The sequence below is a fragment of the Mobula hypostoma genome, chromosome 15 (assembly GCF_963921235.1).
Source record: "Mobula hypostoma chromosome 15, sMobHyp1.1, whole genome shotgun sequence".
NCBI lineage: Eukaryota > Metazoa > Chordata > Chondrichthyes > Myliobatiformes > Myliobatidae > Mobula > Mobula hypostoma.
In genome coordinates this window covers 71,147,869-71,173,874 of record NC_086111.1, presented here as the reverse complement: position 1 = coordinate 71,173,874, position 26,006 = coordinate 71,147,869, and the positions used below count along the sequence as shown (strand labels likewise).

At 43.0% G+C, this 26,006-nt stretch overlaps 1 protein-coding gene across 4 annotated transcripts in view; it reads left to right on the top strand.

The window, feature by feature from the left end:
• Positions 1-26,006, top strand: part of LOC134357131 (MICOS complex subunit mic25-like) — an 814,525-nt gene that overhangs the window by 59,788 nt on the left and 728,731 nt on the right. For all 4 annotated transcript variants that reach the window (XM_063068429.1, XM_063068427.1, XM_063068428.1 and 1 more), the window contains exon 4: positions 1,206-1,335. In XM_063068429.1, coding sequence (XP_062924499.1) covers positions 1,206-1,335 — 130 coding nt within the window. The remainder of the gene's footprint in view (positions 1-1,205; positions 1,336-26,006) is intronic.

The following is a 26,006-nucleotide window of genomic DNA, read 5'->3' as shown; positions in this document are numbered from 1 at the left end:
ACAGAGAAAGTGCAGTGCAGCATTAAGGGGCAAGTACATTGGATTATAGTTCTGATGTCATTTCAGTAACTTTTGAAATTGTCATTCATCACGTGGGCACTTTAGTTTTAAAATCAGAAGACCATAAGGTATAGGAGCAGAGTTTGGCCATTTGGACCATTGAGTCTGCTCCGCCATTTCATCATGGTTGATCCATCTCGCTCTCAGACTCATTCTCATGCCATCTCCCCTTATCCCTTTGCTTCTGTCTTAAATATACCCAAATGACTTTGCCATCACAGTCACCTGTGGCAAAGAATGCCACAGATTCAGTTTTGAGTGCCAGCAAGTTTTTCTTGTGTATGGAGAGGACGGACTGCACAGCAGTCAACAGTCTTAATGGTCCTGTGCTGCAGCACAACAAGCGATCAGTCTCAGATAGAAACTAGGGCTCATGTGTTCTGAAAGACTTGCTCCAACTCTCAGTAATAGAATTAGAATTAGAATTTTATTTCTTACATCCATCTCACAACATGAGTGAGTAAAAATTTTTTATGTTGCGTCTCCATCGCAATGTACAAGCAATAAGGAAAGGAAATGTGAGCGGGTATTGCCCAAACGGTAAGATTGTATACATAATTGTTTTGTATATGTGTATGTACAGTCAGATAATGCTTTTATGACTGAGCCATTGTAACAGCATTGCCTGAACTGTTTAATCATTTATGACTTAAAGCATTCGACTGAGCACAGCAGAAATAGAATTGAGAAGAAAACTGCTATTATTGGATTGCTGTTCTTGAATATTGCTATCGTGTACTCCTTGGCTTAAGAAGGAAACACTTAATTATCTTTATTTGTAACATTTACATTGAAACATACAGTGAAATGCATCATTTGTGTCAAAGACCAACACAATCTGAATATATGTGCTGAGGGCAGCTCACAACTGTTGCCATGCTTCCACGCCAGTGTAGCATGCCCACAACTTACTGATCCTAACCTGTATGTCTTTGGAATGTGGGAGGAAACTGGAGCACCCAGAGGAAGCCCATGAGGTCATGGGGGGAAACGTACAAACTCCTTACAGACAGTGCTGGGAATTGAACCCCGGTCGTTTGCACTGTGAATTGTTCAGTTAATGGAGGACATTGTTTCTGAGTGTGGCATGAGGAAGAGAACCAAAGAAAATGATTGCTTATAGTTCCATTTTTTCACTTTTGCAGGTATGGAAAGGAGAAGGTGATGATTGAAGACGATCTGTCTAAGTTTGGTCAGCAAGAGCAAGTGGAAACCATTACTGAACTCGGCGAGCGTGCAACTTCGGCAGCGGAGCAGCAGGACATCAAGCAGCTTGTGAGTCGAGTTGGAATAGAGCAAGCTGACATGCTCAGGGAACTGACAGGATAAGAGGACAGGGCTAACATCATAGGTAGTTTGTTCAACAATTAAGATTAATGGTATGAGGAGCATTTAATGGCTCTGGGTCTGTACTTGCTGGAGTTTTGGAAAATAAGTGGGGGGGAGGATCTCTGAAACACTCGAAATATTGAAAGGCCAAGATGGAGTGGACGTGGAGAAGATGTTTCCAACAGTGGGAGAGTTTATAACCAGAGGACTCAGCCCTAAAATAGAAGGACATCCCTTTACAACAGAGATGGAATTTCTTTAGCTGGAGGGCAGTGAATCTGTGGAATTCATTGCACAGATGGCTGTGGGGGCCAAGTCATTGAGTATATTTAAAGCAGAGGTTGATTAAGTTTTTGATCAGTAAGAACATCAAATGTTACAGGGAGAAGACAGGAAGATGGAGTTGAGAGAGTTGAGAAATCAGTCATGATCAAATGGCGGAGCAGACTCGATACGCTGATTGGCATAATTTTGCTCCTATCTGTTATGGTGTTATGGTAATTGTTTCTTTAATGACTCTGAAAGGAATATATTAGTGCCTTAGCACTGGGCACATCTTATGAAGGGGAGTTCATTTTCTGTTGTACTGTACTGTACTTGCATTGCATTATGTATTGGGTTAATATTGTTAAGGACAGTGCTGAGGTCATCATGTTGTCATTACTCCCTGGGATTGTGAGATTGAGCATGGATGGTATAGATTCATCATCATTGTCGTCATTATGTGCCATGTTGTATGACGTGAGCAATGACCACGTCTTTGACTATGATTGTTCTTGGCAAATTTGTCTACAGAAGTTGTTTGCCATTGCCACCCCTACAAGATGGACAATCATACAGGTTCTTGGACAGTATGGATGCTCAAAGTAATGTAAAGAGAAACAGGATACTGGAATTTAGAGCAAGAAACAGATTACTGGAAGAACACAGAAAATGCTGGAGGAACTAAGCAGGTCAGGCAGCATCTATGGAGGTCTGAAGGATTTGATGAATGGTCGTAGCCTAAATGTTGACTATCTTTTCTCTTCCATAGATACTACCTGACCTGCTGGGTTCCTCCAGCACTTTGTGTGTGTTGCTCTGGATTTCCAGCATCTTGGGATCTCCCGTGCTTAAGGTTGTTGAAAGAACTCAGTGGGAGGGGCAGCATCTTTGGAGGCTGAAAGTTGGGTTGCATCAGGACTGATGATATCAGGGAAAAGGGCGAGAGAGAGGAATGAGACGGGGTTCAGTAGGTGATCGGTAGAAGCAGGTGAGATGGGGAATGATGGGTAGATGGAACCATATGGGATGGGGCAAGGAGGAGTTTAAGGACAAGATGCTGGTGGGTGAAAGGAGGCACCAGAAAGGAGAAAGGATAGGCAAATGGTAGGAGGGGAGTAGAAAGGTAGAGATAGTCTGGAAGATGACAGGTGGAACCAGATTGATGACGTGCAGATGGAACTAGATGGGTTAGGGAACAAGAAAGCCAGGCAAAGTGAGAATAACTTGTTTTAATTTTAGTAGACATTCTAAACTTAACTCTTAATAACTTTGCATTCATGTTGTGGGTTGTTTGCACTGTTCATTATTGTTGTACTTTAACTGATTTATTTTGCATGAAATATGGAAAAAAAAAGAGTAAAGCCTGACTCTCTATTAACAAATATGGAAATCTAGGGCAGTTGTTTGTTATTTCTTATTCTCATTATTTATTGCTATTTATTTATATTTACATTTGCACAGTTTGTTGTTCATTGATCCTGTTTACGGTTACTGTTCTAGAGATTTGCTGAGTATACATGCAGGGAAAAGAATATCAGCATTGTACATGGTGACATGTATGTACTCTGAAAATAAATTTTACTTTGAAATTTGAACTTTGGAAGGAGGAGGGGAACCAGATGGAGGTGATGGGCAGGTGAGAAGAGAAGGTTTGAGAGGGGAGTCAGAATGGCGAATGGAAAAAGTGTGGAGGAGGGGAGAAATTACTGGAAATTAGAGAAATGGATCTTCATGCCATTAGGTTAGATGCTGCCAGATGGAATAGGAGATTCTTTTTTAAACTGAGGAGAAATTGCTCCTTCTCCTCTACTGCTAGAGGAGACAGACATGTTGGAATGGGAATGGGAATTCAAATTGAAATGGGTAGCCACTGAGAGATCCTGACCTTTTGTAGCAGACAGAGCGAAGGTGGTCCCCCCAATCTGCATCAGGCCTCATTGGGAGCACTGGATACAGTAGATGACCATGACAGACTGGCAGGTGAAGTTTTGCCTCACCTGGAAGGATTCTATAGGGCCCTTAATGATAGTGAGGGAGGTGTGAGGAGCAGGTTAGCATTTGTCATGTCTACAGGGATTAGTGCCAGGAGGGAGATTGGTGGGGAGGGACGAGTGGACAAGGGAGTCATATAGAGAGCAATTCCAACAGAATGCGGAGACAAGGAGGATGGAAAGATATGCTTAGTAATAGGATCCTGTTGAAGATGATGAGAGTTATGGAGAATAAAGCCTGATTCGCTGAGTTCCTCCAGGATTTTTTGTGTGTTGCTTAAGATAATAAGGGATTGGTCAGACTGCATTTGGAGTATTGTGAGCTGTTTTAGGTCTCATTTCTAAGAAAGGATGTACCTGCATTGGAGATGGTCAGAGGAGGTTCATGAGAATGATCCTGGAAATGACAGGGTTAACATTTGATGGCTCTAGGCCTGTACTCGCTGGCATTTAGAAGAATGGGGGGCGGTTCTCATTAAAGCCTACTGAATATTGAAAGATAGAGTGGATGTGGAGAGGATGTTTCCTATAGTGTGGGAATCTAGGACCAGAAGACACAGCCTCAGAATATAAGAATGTTCCTTCAGCACAAAGATGAGGAGGAATTTCTTTTGCCAGAGGGTGTAGATCTGTGGAACTCGTAAACATCGTAAACCAGCGAGTTGTTTATTATGTCTCCCCACTCGTTGTGAAACAGAGACATCACTTTCTCCCTTATTAGAGAGGGAGAGAGAGACTGACTGACTGACTGACTGTGTTATGTCCAGTGCCGGGTGAACAATGTAGTCTTTGGAGTACTGCAAGTCTGTGTCTTTACTGTTGCCTTGCTCACGCTTGAGTGCTTGGTGGCGGGTGCCGATGCTTTTTTTTTACAGGTGGGGGAAGGGGGGGAATTTTTGCTTGCTACCGCTTATGCGCAGGAGGGAGGGGAGCTGGGGGAGACTTTGGGGTTCTAACCTTCAACTGTCATTCATTTTTGGGGGCACTCCTCTGTTTTAGTGGATGGTTGCGAAGAAAAAGCATTTCAGGATGTATATTGTATACATTTCTCTGACATTAAATTGTACCTTTGAAACCTTTGAAATCTTTGAAACTCATTGCCACAAATTCCTGTACAGGTCAAGTCATTGGGTATATTTAAAGCAGAGGTTGATAGTTTCTTGATTATTCGGAGTATCGAAGGTTATGGGGAGAAGGAAGGAGAATGAGGATGAGAGGATAATAAATCAGCCATGATAGATTGGCGGAGCAGACTCAATGGGCCAAATGGCCTAATTCTTTTCCCATGTCTTGTGGTCTTGTAGTCTAAGATTTCCAGCATCTGCGAATATCTTGTGTTTATGTACAGGATGAATGTAGTGTTTCCATAGTTGAAATTACAAGGCATCAGAACCTCCGTTTCAGTTTCTGCAATTAGATAGCACTATAGTGTTGAAGAAATGCAAATGGCTAAAAGACAAATAGAAATTCAATAAAATGTACATCTTGCACACCTCCTTACCCCACCCACACACTCTGTATGTGTCTACTGAATTCAGCGTGTGTGCATGTATTGACTTTCAATAATGTGAGATCTGGTGGTTAAGTAGTCATTTAATTTTCAGAATATCAGTATTTCATTGTGCGATGAGTGGACATTGTTCTCTGTGCTATGTTATCCCCTCCCCCCACTCTATTTCAAGTTTCAACTACATAGTGGAAAGTTAACACAAAGAGATTCTGCTGATTTATTTATTTATTTAACATATAGCGTGAAATTGGCCCTTCCAGCCCTTCGAGCCTCACTGCCCCAGCAACCCTAATTTAACCCTAACCTAATCACAAGACAACTTACAATGACGAATTAACCTGCCCAGTATGTCTTTGGATTGTGGGAGGAAACCATAGCACCCAGGAAAAAAACCCACGCATTCCACGGGGAGAACGCACAGACTCCTTCCAGATAATGCTGAAACTGAATGCCAAACTCTGACGCCTTGAGCTGTAATATTGTTGCGCTAACTGCTATGCTGCTTTGGCACCCAGATGCTGGAAATCCGGAGTCACACACACAAAATGCTGGAGGAACTCAGCAGGTCAGCATCTGTGGAGAGGAATAAACAGTCAATATTTTGGGTTGAGACCCTTCATCAGGACTTGGCCGGAAATGTTGACTCTATATTCCTTTCCAAAGATAATGCCTGACCTGCTGAGTTCCTCCAGCGTTTTGTGTGTGTTATATGTAAATGAAAAGTCATCAGATATTACTGTTCTGAACTATTTATCATTATTCCAGTCCATTTGTCATTTAATCATGGTACTTTTTCCCATCTGATTCAATTTTGTGTGGTGTTCTCGACAAGGGACTTGCATTAGTTTAAAACGAGTGATGCCTGTACCATCATTTGCCTCATCAATGTCCAGAATGACCTTTTCTTTCCATGATAGAGTGAATTATAGCCTTAAATGAAATAATTGAAGGAATAATGTTATACAGAAAGGTTAGAAGTCAAATCAAAGGATTCTGGTAATGCTGTCCCAGCTATCAACATTAAAATTTTATCTGTGCGACACCTCAGATTAATTGCTGAGTAGATTTCTGTGTGACTTCAGGATTTAATTGCTTAATCCAGGCAGACGTTACACTGAATGAGCAGTGCATTATTCTGAGTTGCCATTGATTGGATGAGTTATTAAAATTGAGTTCCAGCCTGTTATCTCTAGTTGCTCAGATGGATCTAAAAGATACCTGGGCACAAAACAAAGCATACTTGGTTCTCCTAGTTTACACCACTTTCACAGCAAAAGCCATCTAAAGGTGATTGTAATTGGTTATTCAGTCCACTTGCTTCAAAAGTCGAGATGCAGAATGTTTGCTGCGCATTCTTAGCCAACAATGATTGTGTACACTACAAAGGGAATCCATGTCTGAAGTGGTTTTGAGTGCTTGAAAACCGAGAAGAAGCTCCTACAAAATGATTGAGGAACTCAGCAGGCCAGGCAACATCTATGGAAATGTGATACATCTATATAAGAAACTTTCTATGATGCTTTTTTAAAAAAATTGGTGAGAATTCCGGTGGCATGTGGAATTCCCTTAACTTTCTGAGGAAGAAGAGGCACTGGTGTGCTTTCGTGGCTGTGGCATCAAAGTGGCTTGACCAGGATAAATTCCTGGTGACATTTATACCTTGATTTGAAGCTCCCCAGCATCTCTACTTTAGCACCATTGATCCACAGAGTAGTGTCTGTTTTCTGTTCTGAAGTCAATATTTACCAGCTCTTTTGTTTTGCTGACCTTGAGGGACAGGTGCCAAGCCACTAGGCCCTCTATCTCTTTCTTGTGAATTCTGCAAGAAAATTAATCTCAAGATAGTATATGGTGACTCATACATTCTTTAATAATAAATTTACTTTGAACATTGAATTATGAGGGGTGACAGTTTGAGGATAAAGGGGAAGCCTTTTAGGACTGAGATTAGGAAAAACTTCTTCACACAGAGAGTGGTGAATCTGTGGAATTCTCTGCCACAGGAAACTGTTGAGGCCGGTTCATTGGCTATATTTAAGAGGGAGTTAGATATGGCCCTTGTGGCTAGGGGGATCAGGGGGTATGGAGGGAAGGCTGGTGCAGGGTTCTGAGTTGGATGATCAGCCATGATCATAATAAATGGCGGTGCAGGCTCGAAGGGCCGAATGGCCTACTCCTGCACCTATTTTCTATGTTTCTATGAACTTTGTACTTCATTTTGTCATTTTCTGAGATGCAGCCCCTGCTATGGTAGTGTTGTCTGTAGACTTACAGTACTGTCCAAAAGTCTGAGGCACATATAAACAGCCAGGGTGCCCAAGTCTTTTGTACAGTACTGCATTTGTCCACATGGAGTGGAGAGTGAGTTTGTAAATCTGGCTGGAGCAAAGGTTGTTGGGAATGGCGAGGATGGAACACTGTGGAAGAGGAGTGTGACAGGTGGCAGAGAAGAAGTGCCGGGGGCAGGGTGTGGCAAGGTTACAGACACATCCAGCCCTGAGTCACCAGATAGGGTCATTTGATTCCAAACAGTTGGCAAGAAGGGGGCTTGACAAGGCCTTGGCAAGTAGGGTAAAGGAAAACCCCAATGCATTCTTCAATTATGTGAAGAACAAAAGGATGACAGGAGTGAAGGTAGGGCTGATTAGAGATAAAGGTGGGAAGATGTGCCTGGAGGCTGTGGAAGTGAGCGAGGCCCTCAATGAATACTTCTGTTCGGTATTCACCAATGAGAGGGAACTTGATGACGGTGAGGACAATATGAGTAAGATTGATGTTCTGGAACATGTTGATATTAAGGGAGAGGAGGTGTTGGAGTTGTTAAAATACATTAGGACAGATAAGTCCCTGGGGCCTGACGGAATATTCCCCAGGCTGCTCCATGAGGCGAGGGAAGAGATTGCTGAGCCGCTGGATAGGATCTTTATGTCATCGTTGTCCACAGAAATGGTACCGGGGGATTGGAGGGAGGCGAATGTTGTCCCCTTGTTCAAAAAAGGTAATAGGGATAGTCCGGGTAATTATAGACCAGTGAGCCATCTGTGGTGGGAAAGTTATTGGAAAAGATTCTTAGAGATAGGATCTCTGGGCATTTAGAGAAACATGGTCTGATCAGGGACAGTCAGCATGGCTTTGTGAAGGGCAGATCGTGTCTAACAAGCCTGCTAGAGTTCTTTGAGGAGGTGATCAGGCATATAGATGAGGGTAGTGAAGTGGATGTGATCGACATGGATTTTAGTAAGGCATTTGACAAGGTTCCACACGGTAGGCTTATTCAGAAAGTCAGAAGGCATGGGATCCAGGGAAGTTTGGCCAGGTGGATTCAGAATTGGCTTGTCTGCAGAAAGCAAAGGGTCGTGGTGGAGGGAGTACATTTTGATTGGAGGGTTGTGACTAGTGGTGTCCCACAAGGATCTGTTCTGGGACCTCTACTTTTTGTGATTTTTATTAACGACCTGGATGTGGGGGTAGAAGGGTGGGTTGGCAAGTTTGCAGATGACACAAAGGTTGGTGGTGTTGTGGATAGTGTAGAGGATTGTCGAAGATTGCAGAGAGACAGTGATAGGATGCAGAAGTGGGCTGAGAAGTGGCAGATGGAGTTCAACCTGGAGAAGTGTGAGGTGGTGCACTTTGGAAGGACAAACTCCAAGGCAGAGTACAAAGTAAATGGCTGGATACTTGGTAGTGTGGAGGAGCAGAGGGATCTGGGGGGTACATGTCCACAGATCCCTGAAAGTTGTCTCACAGGTGGATAGGGTAATTAAGAAAGCTTAAGGGGTGTTAGCCTTCATAAATAGAGGGATAGAGTTTAAGAGTTGCGAGGTAATGATGCAGCTCTATAAAACTCAGGTTAGGCTGCACTTGGAGTACTGCGTCCAGTTCTGGTCTCCTCACTATAGGAAGGATGTGGAAGCATTGGAAAGGGTACAGAGGAGATTTACCAGGATGCTGCCTGGTTCGATCACCGGCCACTCTACCATGGTTTTCGGTCAGGTGCTGGATGCTCGGAGAGATTCGGCGGGGGGCGGGCACCCGGCACTCGGCCGGGGGCTGTGGTTGAGTGGTCGGCGACTTGGACCGGCTCCCCCACCAGACTTAGTCTGGTGAGGAGGGTGTGAGGACACCCAGCAGGACTAAAAAAAAACAAGACCCGACAAAGGGCAGATGAGCTACTTGTGGGCCAACGGCCATCTTCCGTGGAAGAGATTAAAGCCTCACCATGTATCTATGAATCGTACGCTATGCGCTTAGTTAGAAGAGACATGATGAGCTTGGGCGCTGCACCATGTGCCTGGACCTGCCCAAGGCCTCCGCCTAAGGAAGGGCCGAGCTCGAGGAAGTGGCCGCGGCTGGAGGCCGACACGGCCTCAGGCTCGAGTTCAGCGGGGGCGGCGGCAGACAGTGCCGAGGTGGCCAGCGAGAACAAACTGGAGGAGAGGCTGTACTCGATGCTGTCGCAAGATTGAAGAAGATGAGGTGCATAGCCGCCAACCCCGGATTTGGGACGGAACCCACTGCCTGACTGACTGACTGCCTGGTTTAGAGAGTATGCATTATGATCAGAGATTAAGGGACCTAAGGCTTTACCCTTTGAAGAGATGGAGGATGAGAGGAGACATGATAGAGGTATACAAGATATTAAGAGGAATAGACAGAGTGGACAGCCAGCTCCTCTTCCCCAGGGCACCACTGCTCAATACAAGAGGACATGGCTTTAAGGTAAGGGGTGGGAAGTTCAAGGGGGATATTAGAGGAAGGTTTTTCACTCGGAGTGTGGTTGGTGTGTGGAATGCATTGCCTGAGTCAGTGATGGAAGCAGATACACTAGTGAAGTTTAAGAGACTACGAGACAGGTATATGGAGGAATTTAAGTTGGGGGGTTATATGGGAGGCAGGGTTTAAGGGTCAGTACAACATTGTGGGCCGAAGGGCCTGTACTGTGCTGTTCTATTCTATGTCTATCTATCTATGTTTATTGATCATTACAGAATGTCTCTGTGGTGCTTCCCACTCCCTCCTCTGTCCCTTCCCCTTTTCCCAACCATGATTCCCTTCTCTCTGCCCTCTTCCCATTCTCAGTCCACAATAGGGACCCAGATCAGGATCAGGTTTACCATCACTCACTTAAGTCATAAAAGTTTTTTTTGTGGCAGCAGTACAGTGTAATACATGAAATTACTTAAGTACTGTGCAGTACTTAAGTCTTAGGCAGTCCAGCTATATATATGTGCCTAAGGCAGGGTTGCCAAACTGGAGTCCAGGGACCGCCCCCTCCCCCAATATCACCTGAGGAACTATAATCAATAAATTACAGTCTGGCAGAGGTGTTGTTGTTAACTTGGTGTTCCAGAATATAGGGAGACAGGAAAATGAGATCCAACCGATGCTGGAGTCTGGAGCAAAAAAATTAAAGCTGGAGGAACTCAGCAGGTGAGACAGCATCTGTAGAGGGAAATGGACAGTTGACATTTCAAATCAAGACCCAGACTTCAAATTGGACATTTCTCTCTGACCTGCTGAGTTCCCCCAGCAGATTGTTCTTCAAAGTCCAAAGTTCAAAGTAAATTTTATTTTCAAAGTATGTACAGTATATGCCACCAAAAACTGAGATTTATTTTGTTGCAGGGATCCACAGTAAAACAAAGAAGTACAATAGAATCAATGAAAAATTACAGACAAGCAAAGACTGACAATTTGTGTAAATACACAATGAAGCAAGTAATAATAATAATAATATTGAGAGCATGAGTTGTAAAATCCTTGAAAGTGAGTCCATAGGTTGTGGAATCAGTTCTGTGTTGAGGTGAGTGAAGTTATCCACGCTGTTTAGGATCCTGATGGTTGTAGGGTAAAAACTGTTCCTGAACCTAGTGGTGTGGGATCTAAGGCTCGCTCCTCTATCTTTTGCTATATAAATGTGAGCTTTATTTCTTAAATTTATGTTGTGTGGTTTTTACTCGGTTAGAATTGCACTTCATTGTGTCAAGCATGTTGTAAACAATATATTTTTACAATGATTTCACGTTCCTCACCACTCTTTAAGAAAAAAAACAATGAAAATAGAGAATAATTGTGAACTATGAACAGAAATGCTAGGAATGCAGAAAATCTGAAACAACTACGGAAATGGTGCAGCAGTTGACTCAGCACCTGTGTAAAGACAAACTGCAGGCTGGTGTGTTGGCTGGAGACAGTCTTTGCTGAATGATTTCTACTGGAAACATCAAAAGATCATTATTTTCTACCTTTAAAGGGCAGGAAATGGTATTGCTCTTTGGAAAAAGTATGGATGAAAGCATTTTTACCATGCATAATATACCTGCTTTAATCTTAATCACTCAATTCATTGGATATATTTACTTATATTTTATTTCAGAAGTAATCTCAATTCATCAGATTGATTTCCTTTGTCGCTGTCCGAGGAAATTGTCAAAATGGACTTGCCTAGCTGGAAAATATTGCTCTCTTGTGCAGTACAATTAACTCAGTGTGTACCTTGATGCAGATTTGTAGAATTTCTAGACAACCGGGTGACCCGTTGGGGCACCTTTTGAGAGAAAGGTAGTGCAGTGTGATGTGACGTGCTTTGGAAATCAAAGAAGAAGAACTCAGTGTATTAAAGAAGAAAGACATGTATTGGTCCTCCTCGTTTAACGAAGGATACTTTTTATGACCACATTTCTGGTTGATCTGCCACCCTTCAGGAATACTCTAACGGTTTTATTTCTTTTCCCCGGCTTAAAGCCACATACAGCTGACCATGCTGGAATACTGGTTTCTCCAGATAAATCAACACATTCTTCATGATTTGGCCTCGTGCCTTATGTATAGTCATAGCAAAGCATGACTGCATCGGGAACTGGCTCCGCTGAAGAGGGACATCTTCCCCTTCTGATATACTGAGAGTAATTCTTGGGATCATGACAATATCATTTTTGAATGCACCAATGTTTATCTTTGCTGCGATGAGATTGTCGTGCAGTTCTTCCACCATCATTCGCGTTCCATTGCAAAACCTTCGTGGATCCAAGTTCCTCATTGAAATGATGGGAGATCCCCTCCTCATTTCCAGTTTATGTGGTGGCAATCCAGAGGGTTCGATGGAATCAAGGAATTCTGTAGGAAAATGAGTGGCGTCAGCTCCTTCACTTACGGCATTGAATGAGCAGTATTCTTCATGATTCCAGCGAAGTGTCTAATGCATGTGAAGTTTATTTTTTGCATCATTTCATTAAGAGGAACCAAGATAGAATTCATTGAGAAGAGGTCTGCAGGATTGACGAATGTCGGGTAGATGAAATCAATGCATTCTTCCATAGTTGTTGCTGGCTGAATCATATCTTCAGGTAATTCGATTTCATTGTTTTCATTTTTCTCAATCTTTTCTTCTCCAACATCCAATAAGAACTGAGAATATCGTCCTTCTCCCTCACTCAATTGCATGTTTCTCTTCAATTGAAACTTGATGAAGCTTCTTCATAAGTATGATTTTTTAATGCATGAATTCTCCACATCAGCATCATTTCCGCGTTTCACAACTGCTAGAAGCTGATGGAAATTGCCACAGCAAATGGTTAAAATACCCCCGAAGGCCTCATTCCTGCCGCATACATCATGAGGAGTGCGGTCCACGGCTTCAAAGCTCTCCCTCCTAATCATGGGGCACTCATCCCAGACAATAAGCCTCACATTTTGGAGTAAATTTGCAGCAGTGGTGTTTTTATCGATGTTGCAAAGGGCATCCTCATTTTGAATCGTGAATGTGCTGTCCTATCACCAGGCATCAATGTTGCTGCAATACCTGATGATGCTACAGCAATAGTAACACCTCCATCTCCTCTAACTTTAGCGAGGATCAAGTTGATGATAAGTTTTTGCCTGTTCCTCCTGGTGCATCAATGAAAATCATTGAAGAGAGATTCCTTTCCAAGCAGTCGCGCACATATTCATATACTTCTCTTTGCTCATTATTCAATAGGGGCTCCTTCTGTGAAACAAATTCCTGCTGTTCATCTCTGTTGTATTGCAGTTCATGCAATATTTCCAGATTGCCAGCACTTTGAGGAATTGTACAGTTTTTTAGTGTTGGCAAGTTATATTCTTGAAGTGTTTTGCCCAAGTTCTCGAGTTTCTCTTGGAAATACAGAAGAGCTTGTCCATGATGCCGCTCATCGATCATGATGTTAGGATCATTGATAGTTCTCCTCTCCATTAATGAAATCTTCAGACATTGAATCCTTGAACCAGTTCCATAATTGCTGTGGATTGTTGATTTCAGTGTTTGTTAGCAAGACGACAAACAAATCTTTCATTGCTCTGGGCATTGTTGTTCTCGCTGCTTCTTCTATAGTTTGCTGCCAATGATCGTCAGCTTGCAACAATCCTCTCTACAGACGTCTTTGAATGATGGAAAGGTATCTCCGTCATGTGTTTTCAATGATTGGAAAGACACTGGTCCCTTTGTGTGATGAAGAAGAAATCTCAAATAGTAGAGGTTACCACTTCGTGGAGAAACGGTATACACTCGACCCAGAACATTTGCTTTGAAAATCCCGGAGTACTCCTCCACTCTTTTCCCCATTCTCCTTCTTTCCCATCTCTTATTAGTCCATGTGTAGAATCTGGGAATATCCGCATAGTACAGGGTTCTTGCAAATGGATCGCGAGTGCAAAGATCCATGAATTCTGTTAAAGTGGTTCTTGACATATCATTATTCAGTTGTACAGCAGCATTATCTCGAAATAATACTTGATGCTGTTGGGGAAGGTGCACTTGAAGGCGAATAACAGCTGGTTCCCTCTCATGAATTGGAAATCCAAGTATCAATCTGACAGCTTCAGAGGGCCGGATATATTTGCCTGTCAAATACTGAGTGATTTTGTCTTCTCTATTCACTCCAAAAATTGCCCGATCACTCCCCTTCATGGTGTGCTTGATCACGTATTTGATGGACTTGACAGATGAGCATATTTCTACATTTAGATGACAATTGAATAGCTTTAATAGTTGGGCATTATAGGGGACCACCCATTCAGAAGTTATAGTTCGACTTTGTTGTCCTACTTGATGACCTTGGAATCCTCCCATTTGCACAGACCGTCTCCTATACACAGGATATGAATCATCCCCACACCTTGTATGCTCAATGAATGGCTTTGGGTACCTCTTATTGCATGTACCATTTTGTCAACACGGTGATTTAGTGGTGCAATACGGACCATGTATCATGTGCTTCAATACCAATTCATGCAGCTCTGGATCTTCATTTGGGTCTGGTATTTCTGCTTAAAAGAATTTATGATAATCTTGTGGTCTTGGCTTGAATGCCTCATCGAGCCACAGCAGACAGTGCAAACGAGGCAGACCCCGCTTTTGGTATTCGACACTTACAATGTAAGTGATACACCTACCAAAGAGACCATCTGTTCCAGTGAGGTACTTCATAAACAACTTTCTCTTCAAGTCAAACACCCTGGTGATTAAATCTGGCCGATCATTTGGTGGCTGATGCCAAAAAAGATGCTGTCGGATTTTGGGCCAGTTTGGATTGCACGTCTTTGTAATGAACAATGAGGCATTACCATACTTCCGTATATACATCATGGCATCCTGACATCGTTCCATCATCTCGATCCACCAACAAATGAGGAGAGGATGATGCGCCTTCCGATGTTTCTGAAATCATCATCATCATTCAATGCATCAGTCAGGCCTCTGTATGTTGTTGATCTCAAGGTTGCTTGATTCATTCGGATGCAGCTCAGTCTCTCGCCTTCAATCTTAGCAGCCATATCGACCAAGTATTGTTGGAATAGACGTCCTCCTCTGAGAAGGTAATTAAACTCATTCTCATGGTTTATTATTCGATACGCATAATAACGCATTGCCGTCAGTTTCTTGTTGTTTGTCATTCGGATTTGATGATGCCAGCTGTCGTCTCCAAGTGGAAAGAAAAGTACATATTGAAAGCTGTCATATCAGCAATGGGACTCTGAAATTATTTGCAAATCACCTCCTTGTTCTTTCAACACAATGTGCCGCGATCTTACTTCAGGTTCGGTGCTGTTCGGTATAATGACAGCGACTTCGTTGGCAATTTGTGCATTAAATCTCCTCTCATGTTCAAATGCCGGTCTCCAGTCAGGATCAATGACAATGGATGCCTCTGGCATGCCTCGAATTTGTTCTTTTGCAAGTTGAAGGGATGCAATGTACGGGTTTCATTGTCGTAGTAGGTTTTCCAATAATTCAATAATCTCACATTGAATTCCATCATTCTGGAGTATCCCCATTCTCAATTCTACGCTGTCTTGAGAATCCATGAAGTAAATTTGAAGGAATCGGGCTTGCTGGTTGGGGTCTGGCATTAAATGTCCGATGTAATGATGGATTTGGCCTTGAATAATCACAGAAGGATTCCATCGATTCCTAGTTGGAAGGACTTCTTTGGCACCAAAGGATGTCATTTGAAAAGAGGCAATTGTACTGTCTGATGTTCTTCCTGAACTCGTTTGCAATAGGTTCATCATTGCTGTACAAATTGAGGAGTTCATTAGGTAGAGGCTGCAAATTGCCTCTCCTGACCTTTCCCTTCATACAGAAATTTGTGGTTTCTCCAGTGAATAGGAAGGCATGACAGTGAGGGCATACTCTGGTCATTGAACCAACATCAGCAGAAATGTTACACCGTGCGAGTCGTGCATTTTGCCTTGCTCTTTCTCTGTCGAGGTATTGTCGTCGAAAGTGGCCATTGTCGTCTTCAGCAAGTCTCGCAATAATTACTCTGTGCCGCATATTCTGGAGTTGATCTTTCCTTTTCTCCTCTGCCTCTTCCTCTCTCCTCCTCCTCTGCCTGTTTTTGTCATTCTGGAGGTGAGCAGCCTTTTCATCCTTCCTCTCTTCATCTCTTCTACCATTTGTTCTTTCTCTCTGATCCTGGAGTCATTCGGCCCTGGCCTGATCGGATTCTTGTTCTCTCCTCCGTCTGTGCCTGTTGTTGTCATTTTGGAGACGTGCATGCCTGTCCTCCTCTGTCTCGTCTTCTCTCATCTTTTTTGTCCTGACTCTTTGATCCTGGAGTCGTGCGGCCCTGGCCTCATCCGATTGTTCTTCTTTCCCTCTCCATGCCACGGTCCTGAAGGTAGGACCGATTAGAGATAAAGGTGGGAAGATGTGCCTGGAGGCTGTGGAAGTGAGCGAGGTCCTCAGTGAATACTTCTCTTCGGTACTCACCAATGAGAGGGAACTTGATGATGGTGAGGACAATATGAGTGAGGTTGATGTTCTGGGGCATGTTGATATCAAGGGAGAGGAGGTGTTGGAGTTGTTAAAATAAGTCCCCGGGGCCTGACGGAATATTCCCCAGGCTGTTCCATGAGGCGAGGGAAGAGATTGCTGAGCCTCTGGCTAGGATCTTTATGTCCTCATTGTCCATGGGAATGGTACCGGAGGATTGGAGGGAGGCGAATGTTGTCCCCTTGTTCAAAAAAGGTAGTAGGGATAGTCCGGGTAACTATAGACCAGTGAGCCCTGCGTTTGTGGTGGGAAAGCTGTTGGTAAATATTCTTAGAGATAGGATCTCTGGGCATTTAGAGAATCATGGTCTGATCAGGGACAGTCAGCATGGCTTTATGAAGGGCAGATCGTGTCTAACAAGCCTGATAGAGTTCTTTGAGGAGGTGACCAGGCATATAGATGAGGGTAGTGCAGTGGATGTGATCTATATGGATTTTAGTAAGGCATTTGACAAGGTTCCACATGGTAGGCTTATTCAGAAAGTCAGAAGGCATGGGATCCAGGGAAGTTTGGCCAGGTGGATTCAGAATTGGCTTGCCTGCAGAAAGCAAAGGGTGGTGGTGGAGGGAGTACATTCAGATTGGAGGATTGTGACTAGTGGTGTCCCACAAGGATCTGTTCTGGGACCTCTACTTTTCGTGATTTTTATTAACGACCTGGATGTGGGGGTAGAAGGGTGGTTTGGCAAGTTTGCAGACAACACAAAGGTTGGTGGTGTTGTAGGTAGTGTAGAGGATTGTCGAAGATTGCAGAGGGACATTGATAGGATGCAGAAGTGGGCTGAGAAGTGGCAGATGGAGTTCAACCCAGAGAAGTGTGAGGTGGTAGACTTTGGAAGGACAAACTCCAAGGCAGAGTACAAAGTAAATGGCAGGATACTTGGTAGTGTGGAGGAGCAGAGGGATCTCGGGGTACATGTCCACAGATCCCTGAAAGTTGCCTCACAGGTGGATAGGGTAGTTAAGAAAGCTTATGGGGTGTTAGCTTTCATAAGTCGAGGGATAAAGTTTAAGAGTCGCGATGTAATGATGCAGCTCTATAAAACCCTGGTTAGGCCACAATTGGAGTACTGTGTCCAGTTCTGGTTGCCTCACTGTAGGAAGAATGTGGAAGCATTGGAAAGGGTACAGAGGAGATTTACCAGGATGCTGCCTGGTTTAGAGAGTATGCATTATGATCAGAGATTAAGGGAGCTAGGGCTTTACTCTTTGGAGAGAAGGAGGATGAGAGGAGACATGATAGAGGTGTACAAGATAATAAGAAGAATAGACAGAGTGGATAGCCAGCACCTCTTCCCCAGAGCTCCACTGCTCAATACAAGAGGACATGGCTTTAAGGTAAGGGGTGGGAAGTTCAAGGGGGATATTAGAGGAAGGTTTTTTACTCAGAGAGTGGTTGGTGCGTGGAATGCACTGCCTGAGTCAGTGGTGGAGGCAGATACACTCGTGAAATTTAAGAGACTACTAGACAGGTATATGGAGGAATTTAAGGTGGGGGGGTTATATGGGAGCCAGGGTTTGAGGGTGGGCACAACATTGTGGGCCGAAGGGCCTGCAATGTGCTGTACTATTTTATGTTCTATGTTCCCGATGACGTTTGGCGTCATCTCTTGACTGTAATGTCTCCCTTCTCTTTCCACGCGGCATAATTAGGCTATCCATATATTTTTACCCTAATGGTTGATAGAAGATAGGAAGCAGTAACACCAAAGCCTCCAAGATGCTGTTGTTTCTCGATGATGTGGTTGGTGCTCTCCTAAATGGACGTGATAGCCCTGCCCTTTTGCTGCGGTTGGTGTGACTGCTGTGAGCATCATGAGGTGCTGCTGAGGCTGGCCGTGCGCATGCGTCAGTCTGTGGCGTCCCGATTTCCACAATGGCCGATGGGGTCTCGGGTGAAAGGCAGCTTGTTGAGTTTTGGTGAACGAGCAGTTTTATATGAATATACAACCCTGAACTTTGCCTGCATTCTGTAAGTTAGCGCATTTTAATTAGATTTTGCCAAAAAAAGTGCCGCTGTAATGACTCTGAACTGATTCCACAATCTACAACTCACTTTCAAGGACTCTTTGCAACTTATGTTCTCAGTATTATTTTTTATTTGCACAGTTTGTCTTCTTTTTCACATTGGCTGTTTGTCAGTCTTTGTTTATGTAATGTTTTTCTTTATTTTCCTGTAAATACCTGCAAGAAAATGAATCTCAAGGTAGTTTATAGTGACATGCATGGTATGTGTTTTGAAAATAAATTTATTTTTACTTTTGACAAGTATTTCCTACTCCACCCTTGTTGTAGCTCACCTTCTGTTCAAACCTTAAGTCCCTTTGTTATGCCTAGACATAGGCACAGTAGTGCAGTGGTTAGCAAACACTACAGTACAGGCGACCCAGGTTCAATTCCTGGCACTGCCTGTAAGAAGTTTATATGTTGTCCCTGTAACCGCATGGGTTTTCTGTGGGCGCTCGGGTTTCCTCTCATGGTCCAAAGACCTACTGGTTGATAGGTTAATTGGTCATTGTAAATTGTCTCATGATTAGGCTAGGATTAAATCAGGGATTGCTGGGCATTGTGGTTTGAAAGATTGGAAGGACCTATTCCACACTTTATCTCAATAAATAAGCATTCTAATGAACTCTGGCTGGTCTGCATCTACGAGCTTTTGTAAGTTTGAGGTCAGCTGTAACTTCTGCTCTAGGTTATTTGAAGTTCTGTTCATCCATTGCCTCTGTGATTGCTGATCTTTCTGGTTCCTGGTTAAATAATACCTTAGTTAAAAATTCTTACTTTAATTTTAAATCTTTGCGTGACTTTATCCCTCTGGATCTCTGTAACTTTCTGAAGTTCAAAAAAGAATCTTCGAGATATCTGTGGTGCTTCTGTGTTGTTGGCATGAGCATCTCTATCCCACCATCGGCAGTGACAAAACTCTGGAACTCCATTCTTAAAACTCTCTTACTTTAAATTTTGTTCTTATCCCTTTTGTCAGAGTAGTATAGCAGTTAGCATAATGCTATTACATTGCCAGCGATCACTGACGGGGTTTCAGATTATGCTGCTGCCTGTAAAGGGTTTGTACATTCTCCATGTGAGCTCGTGGGTTTCCTTTGGATGCTCCAGTTCTTCCTACATTCCAAAGACATAGGTTTAGGATTGGAGAGCTGTGGGTATGGCCAGTGCCTCCTTGCTAATTTGATTTGGCCCAAATTACACATTTGACTACATGCTTCAATTTGCCTGTGACAAATAAAGTTAATTTCTCTTTTGGCATTTGTTTGAATATGTACTTTAGTGGGTTAGCACCATCTTTAAAGTTTGGTAGTGCTGATTTGAAGAGCCCTGCGATGCTTTTGATTTTGTTAAAAGCAGTTTGGTGTTGATAACTCATGTCTGTTTTTCGTTGGTGAAGTATGGTGAAACAGTAGAGTGCTTCATTTGCCATTGCACAATGGAGAAAAGCATAAACATTTCTGAATGAATAGGAAATAACTGAGGCAGAGTTTCAACGTAAAAGCAAGGTTTCACAGGGAATTGGATAAATATTTGAAGGTGAGGAAGTGGCCATGGTGTGAGGAGCAACCTGATGAGTGGGATTGTTTTCAAATTGTCAGCACAGTCACAGTTGACCGAATGGTCTACTCCTGTGTAATGACTGGAGCTGTCCTCGGAGGACAAAACATCATTTGCCTTCCTAAATGCTTGCTCTGTCTGCTTGTTAACTATATCTTTGGTGTACAATCACTCAGTTCCATCTGCCCAATACATCCCTCCCCGCCATTGGTAATATCTATAGGAGGCACTATAGAATGCAACATCCATCATCAAAAATCCCCGCCAATGAGGCCCAGCCATCTTTTCACAGCTACCATTAGGCAGGAGGTTCAGAAACCTGAAGAATAACACCACCGGGTTCAAGAATAGCTACTTCCTTTCAACTAGTTTGTACGTTCTTTCTGTGGCCATGTGGTTTCCTCCCACGTTCCAAAGATACGCCAATTAGTAGGTTAATTAGTTACATAGGTGTAATTGGATGGTACGGGCTGATTAGGCCCGAAGGGCCAGTTACTGTGCTGTATCGCTAAGATAAAAAAAAGATTTGGTTCTTGAATCACTGGCATGACTCTAACCACTAGAGTTTAGCAATACTACTATGATTACTTTGCACTAAAATGGACTTTTTAGCATCTTTCGCCTGCCTTTCCAGTCCAGAAGAAGGGTCTTAGCCTGAAATGTCAACTTGTTTATTCATTTCCATCGGTGCTACCTGACCTGCTGTGTTCCTCCCCCATTTTGTGTAGGTTTCTTCACCTTTTTTGTTCTAATTCTGTTCTTTCTTCTAAAAGGTGTGTATAATTGCTGTTGGATATATGTTTTTCTTATGAATGCTGCTTAGCTGATGTCATATCCCTATGATGCTGCTGCAGGTACTGTAAGATTTTCATTGCATTTGTACATACATGGACTTGTGCATTGACAATAAATTTGACATTGACAATTATTTTCTTGATTCTGCCTTTGGAAATGCATAGCCTGACCTTTATCACCTTCTTGCCTATTGCCTTAATCTCTCTAAATTCCTTTGCCAAATTTCTCATATCCTTCCTTGAAATTTAATTTTCTACCAAGCTTTGAATCATAATCAAAGTTGCCTAAATTGTTTGACAAATTGCTTTATCTATCCCTGCAACTGGCTGTAAATATGAGGTCCTAGTGCTAATCTTTGCGGCACCCTCCCAACCTGAAAATGACCCATTGATTTTTATTGTTTTCAGTACATTAGCCAGTTCTCTATACATACTAATGTGTTCCTCCACTCCTCTGATTCCTTATTCAGTGAGACGTTTTTTTCTGCTGCACCTTATTGAATGCCTTTTGAAAATCGATATAACATGTCCACAGGTTCCTCAGATCTACCTTGTTACTAATGTCCTCTACATACTCAAATTTGTCAAATCTGATTACTCTGTCTAATTACATAATTTTCTAAGTAGTCTGTTTCTGCTTTGTTAATAATGAACAGATTCTGGGCATTTTCCCAATTAATAGAGAACCGGTTTGTATAGTCCTTTCTTGGATTCCAGGATGTTCAGTGTACCTTACGATCGATTAAATACATTGGGAAGAATGGTCATTCATGTAGGAATTGTGTAGGCATGGTAGCATAGCGGCTAGCACAACACTTTACAGCACCAGCAATCTGGGTTCAATTCCTTTTATTGTCTTCTCCCTGTGACCACTTGGGTTTCCTCTGGGTGCACTGGATTCCTTTAACATTCCAAAGGTGTGTACGGGTTAGAGTTGTGGGCATGTTATGTTGGTGCTGGAAGTGTGGCGACACTTGCAGGCTGCCCCCCCAGCACGAATAGTCATAGAACACAACAGCTCAGAGACAGGCCCTTCAGTCCATCTAGTCCATACTGAACAATTATTCTGCCTTGTCTGATTGATCTGCACCCAGGCCTTAGCCCTACATACTCCTCCCATTCATGTACTTATCAACATTTCTCTAAATGTAGTCAAACCTGCATCCACCACTTCTGCTGGCAGGTCCTTCCACACTGTCACTACCCTCTGAGTCAAAAAGTTCTTCTCATGTTCCCCTTAAAAAAAAATCACCTTTCACCCATAACTCATGACCTTTAGTTATAGTGTCACCCAATCTCAATGGAAAAAGCTTGACTGAACTGGCCCTATGTATACCCTACATAGCTTTTGTACACCTCCATCAAATCTCCTATGCTTCAGGAAAAAAGCCCTTTACCTATATCTTAGGTTCTCAAGTCCCGGCAATATCCTTGTAAATTTTCTCTGCGCTTTTTCAATTTTATTGATATCTTTCCTGTAGGCAGGTGACCAGAACTGCATACAATACTTCAGATTTGGTCTCACCAACTACTTTGATTTATGAAGGGGACTGTGTCAAAAGCTCTCTTTACGACCCTATCTACCTCCTCAGGGGCAAGCCCCTGGTCGGCAAAGGAAATGTTTCAAAGATAACATGTAAATTAGCCTGAAGAAGTTCAACATTACATCTAAAAACTGGGAAGACATACTGTATAGATGACCTGAAGGAAAACTATTCAAAGGAAACTGTGTTACATGAGAGAGACCTCCACTGTGCCACAGAGAACAAGAGGCAGCTGCAAAAGGAGAGAATGAACAACTGAAAGACCCAACCACTAACTACAGTAACCACTTACTCTTGCCCACACTGCACCAGAATATGTGGATCCTGGATTGGCTTTTACAGCCACCCGAGGACCCACCAATAGACAACACCACGTTCAACATCACGTTGAACTTGAGTGATCACACTACTTTCTCCTCAGACTGTGTTGGTTGTTGATGCAAATGACGAATGAGAAACATCTCTGATTCCACAGATGCTACCTGAAATGCAAAGGATCTTGGGGATTGGGTGGCACAATGCAAGAGGCAAGGACCATTAGGAGTGACTTTATTGAATGGTAGATATTTTAATGGGCTGGAAAAATACATCAGAGGCTCCACGCTGGACAGTTTTAAAGAGATCAGGAGCCACTGACTGGAAATGGATGTTGTTATCCTTCTTCATTTTGTTCTCTGAAGTGGTCAGCTCCCAGTAAATGATGTTTCTGAAAATTAGGTCATCAACTTTAGAGGATTGGTTCAAAATGTTTTCAGCCTTTTTTTTCTATAGCATGTAAGTAGTTTTGAATAAAAGGTAATTGGACTATGTGTATCGAAAGCATGTCAACTTTGTTTTTAGACTAAAACCTCCCTGTGGTTTGAGCTGGATGTGTGTTGGTAGCCGGTGAATCCTCGCACCTTCATCTGGTCTCAAGTATCTGCTGCCAGTTTGTATTCTGGCTTCTGCCCACTTCCTGTCCAGTCCTGATGAAGAGATGTGGCCCGAAACGTCAACAGTTTATCCTCCTCCATAGATGTTGCCTGACCTGCTGAGTTCCTCCAGCATTTTGTGTGTGTTGCTCTGGATTTCCAGCATCTTCACGCATTATGGGCCGAAGGGCCTGTTCCTGCGCTGTACTGTTCCGTGTTCCTTCAGGATCAAAATCAGGTTTAATATCACTGGTATATGTTGTGAAATTTGTTGTTTTGTGGCAGAAGTACAACACAATACATAATAATAAAAAATCTATAACTTTCAATCAGAAATATATACGCAAAATAAGTAGTACAAAAAAAAGATAAAAAATAGTAAGGTAGTGTTTATGATTTCATTGTCCATTCAGAAACCTGAAACATCTGAGTATGCACCTTCAGACTCCTGTACCATCTCCTTGATGGTAGGAATGAGAAGAGGGCAGGCACTGGGTCATGGGGTCATTAATGAAAGATGCCATCTTTCTGAGGCATCCCCTTTTAAAGGTGTCCTGAAAGGTTGGGAGGTTAATTCCCATGATGGAACTGGCTGAGTTTACAACTTAATGCAGCTTTTTTCAATCCTGTGCAGTGACCCCTCCACACCAGACAATTCTATGTTTTAAATATTCTTTATAGTGTGTGGTACTTCCTCAAGTACTTATTGATGTACCTGCCCCAATCTTGTCCACCCATATTCTGAAAGTGTTTTTTTTTTGATACTTGTCTTAAGCACACTGCACTTCCATAACTCTTCATTTCTCAGTGGGATCGTGGGGAGTCATAGAGTGCTACAGCTCCTAAACGGGCCCATTGGCTCATCAATTTCATGCCAAACTATTATCTGCCTAGTTCCATTAATCCAGACCTGGACCATAGCCCTCCATACCTCTCCCATCCATGTACATATCCAAACTTCTCTTAAATGTTGTAATCAAACCCACATCTGTCACTTCCACTGGCAACTCGTTCCACACTTGCACTATACTCTGAGTGAAGAAATTCCCCTCATGTTCTCCTTAAAAATTTCACTTTTCACTCTTGTCCTATGACTTCTAGTTCTAGTCTCATCCAACTTTTGTGCCCGCATACACTTCATAATTTTGTATACCTCTATCAAATCTCCCCTCATTCTCCTATGTTCCAAGGAAAAAATATCCTAATTCTATTCAACTTTTCCCATTAACGCAGGTTCTCAAGTCCTGGCAACAAATTTCTTGACACTCTTTCAATCTTATTGATATCTTTCTGGTAAGTAGATGACAGAACTCAATAGGTTTCAATAGGTACATTTAATATCAGAGAAATGTGTACAATATACATCCTGAAACTCTTTCTTTGCAAACATCAGCAAAAACAGAGGAGTGCCCCAAAGAATGAATGACAGTTAAATGTTAGAACCCCAAAGCTGCCTCCAGCTCCCCCTCCCAGCAAGGCAACGACCCTCCACCCTCACCCACCAGCAAAGCACTCAAGCGCCCCCCCACCAAGCACTCAACGTGCAGCAAAGCATCAATAAAGACACAGACCTGCAGTATCCCAGACTACTCATTCGCCCAGTATTTGACATAACCACAGGCTCTCTCCCTCCCTAATATGATAAAAAGAGGTGTCCCCGTTTCACAGCGAGAGAGGAGGCATAACAAAACAACTTGCTGATTTATGGTGTTAAAAGTCTGTTGCGTCGCTTTTTCTGAGCTCTATGCCTCTGAGCACACAGCCAGGAGCAAGCCCGTTGCTTCCCATCTTCCTTGTTCTCCCTTGACGCATCAGTTGTTGGCGGCGGCACCATCTTTGAATCAGCCAGCCTCCAGAGCTATGAAAATCCGGCACCCTGAAGGCGCGCTAGCCTTCCAGACTGCGTCCTTGGCATAATAAAAAGTGGCTGGTTGTGAGGCCCTGAGGGTGGGTCCCATTCCCGAAGAGAACCAAAGTCAGAGTGTAACTCCAGGTCAGGGTCTTGAAAGGGAAAAAAGAGATATCAAAGATAGGAATAAAGTTGATTCTGAAGATGCAAGCAAAGGAGTTGCCGTTTAGTGCCATTATCACTTCGCTCTGCCTTTTCAGGAGAAACCTGAAGGGAAAGTGAAAGGTTGAATAGATAGGACATTTTTCCTTGGAACTGCACACAGTACTCCAAATTTGGCCTCATCAATGTCTTATACAACTCAAACGTAACATCCCAACTCCAGTGTCTAAAATCAGACGCTGGTTATATTAGAATGGTGCTATTTAGAATCAGCAGGAAGTGGGAAAGGTTTTATTATTTAAGTAACAGGCCCTTCTGGCCCTATGAGCATTTGCCACCCAATTACACCCATGTGACCAATGAGCTTACTGACCTGTATGTCTTTGGGATGTGGGAGGAAACCAGAGGATCCGGAGGAAACATGTGCAGTCATCAGGAGGGCATACAAACTCCTTATAGAGAGCGTCAGGAATTAAAGCCATGTCATTGGCACTGTAAAGCGTTACACTAACTACTACGCTACCGTGCTACGGTCATGGCTTGGGAAGATGCTCACCTCCTGACATTGCATGGTCTTCTGTATAATTATTTTTAAATGCAAGATGTTGATGGTGTCAGGTGCTATATTGAAGAGGCTTGCTGTGCAGGTATGCCAAGTATCCAGAATCCATCACAACTCTATGATAGTTGACATAGCTGAATTGATCTGTAAATGTTTAATAGCAGTTTA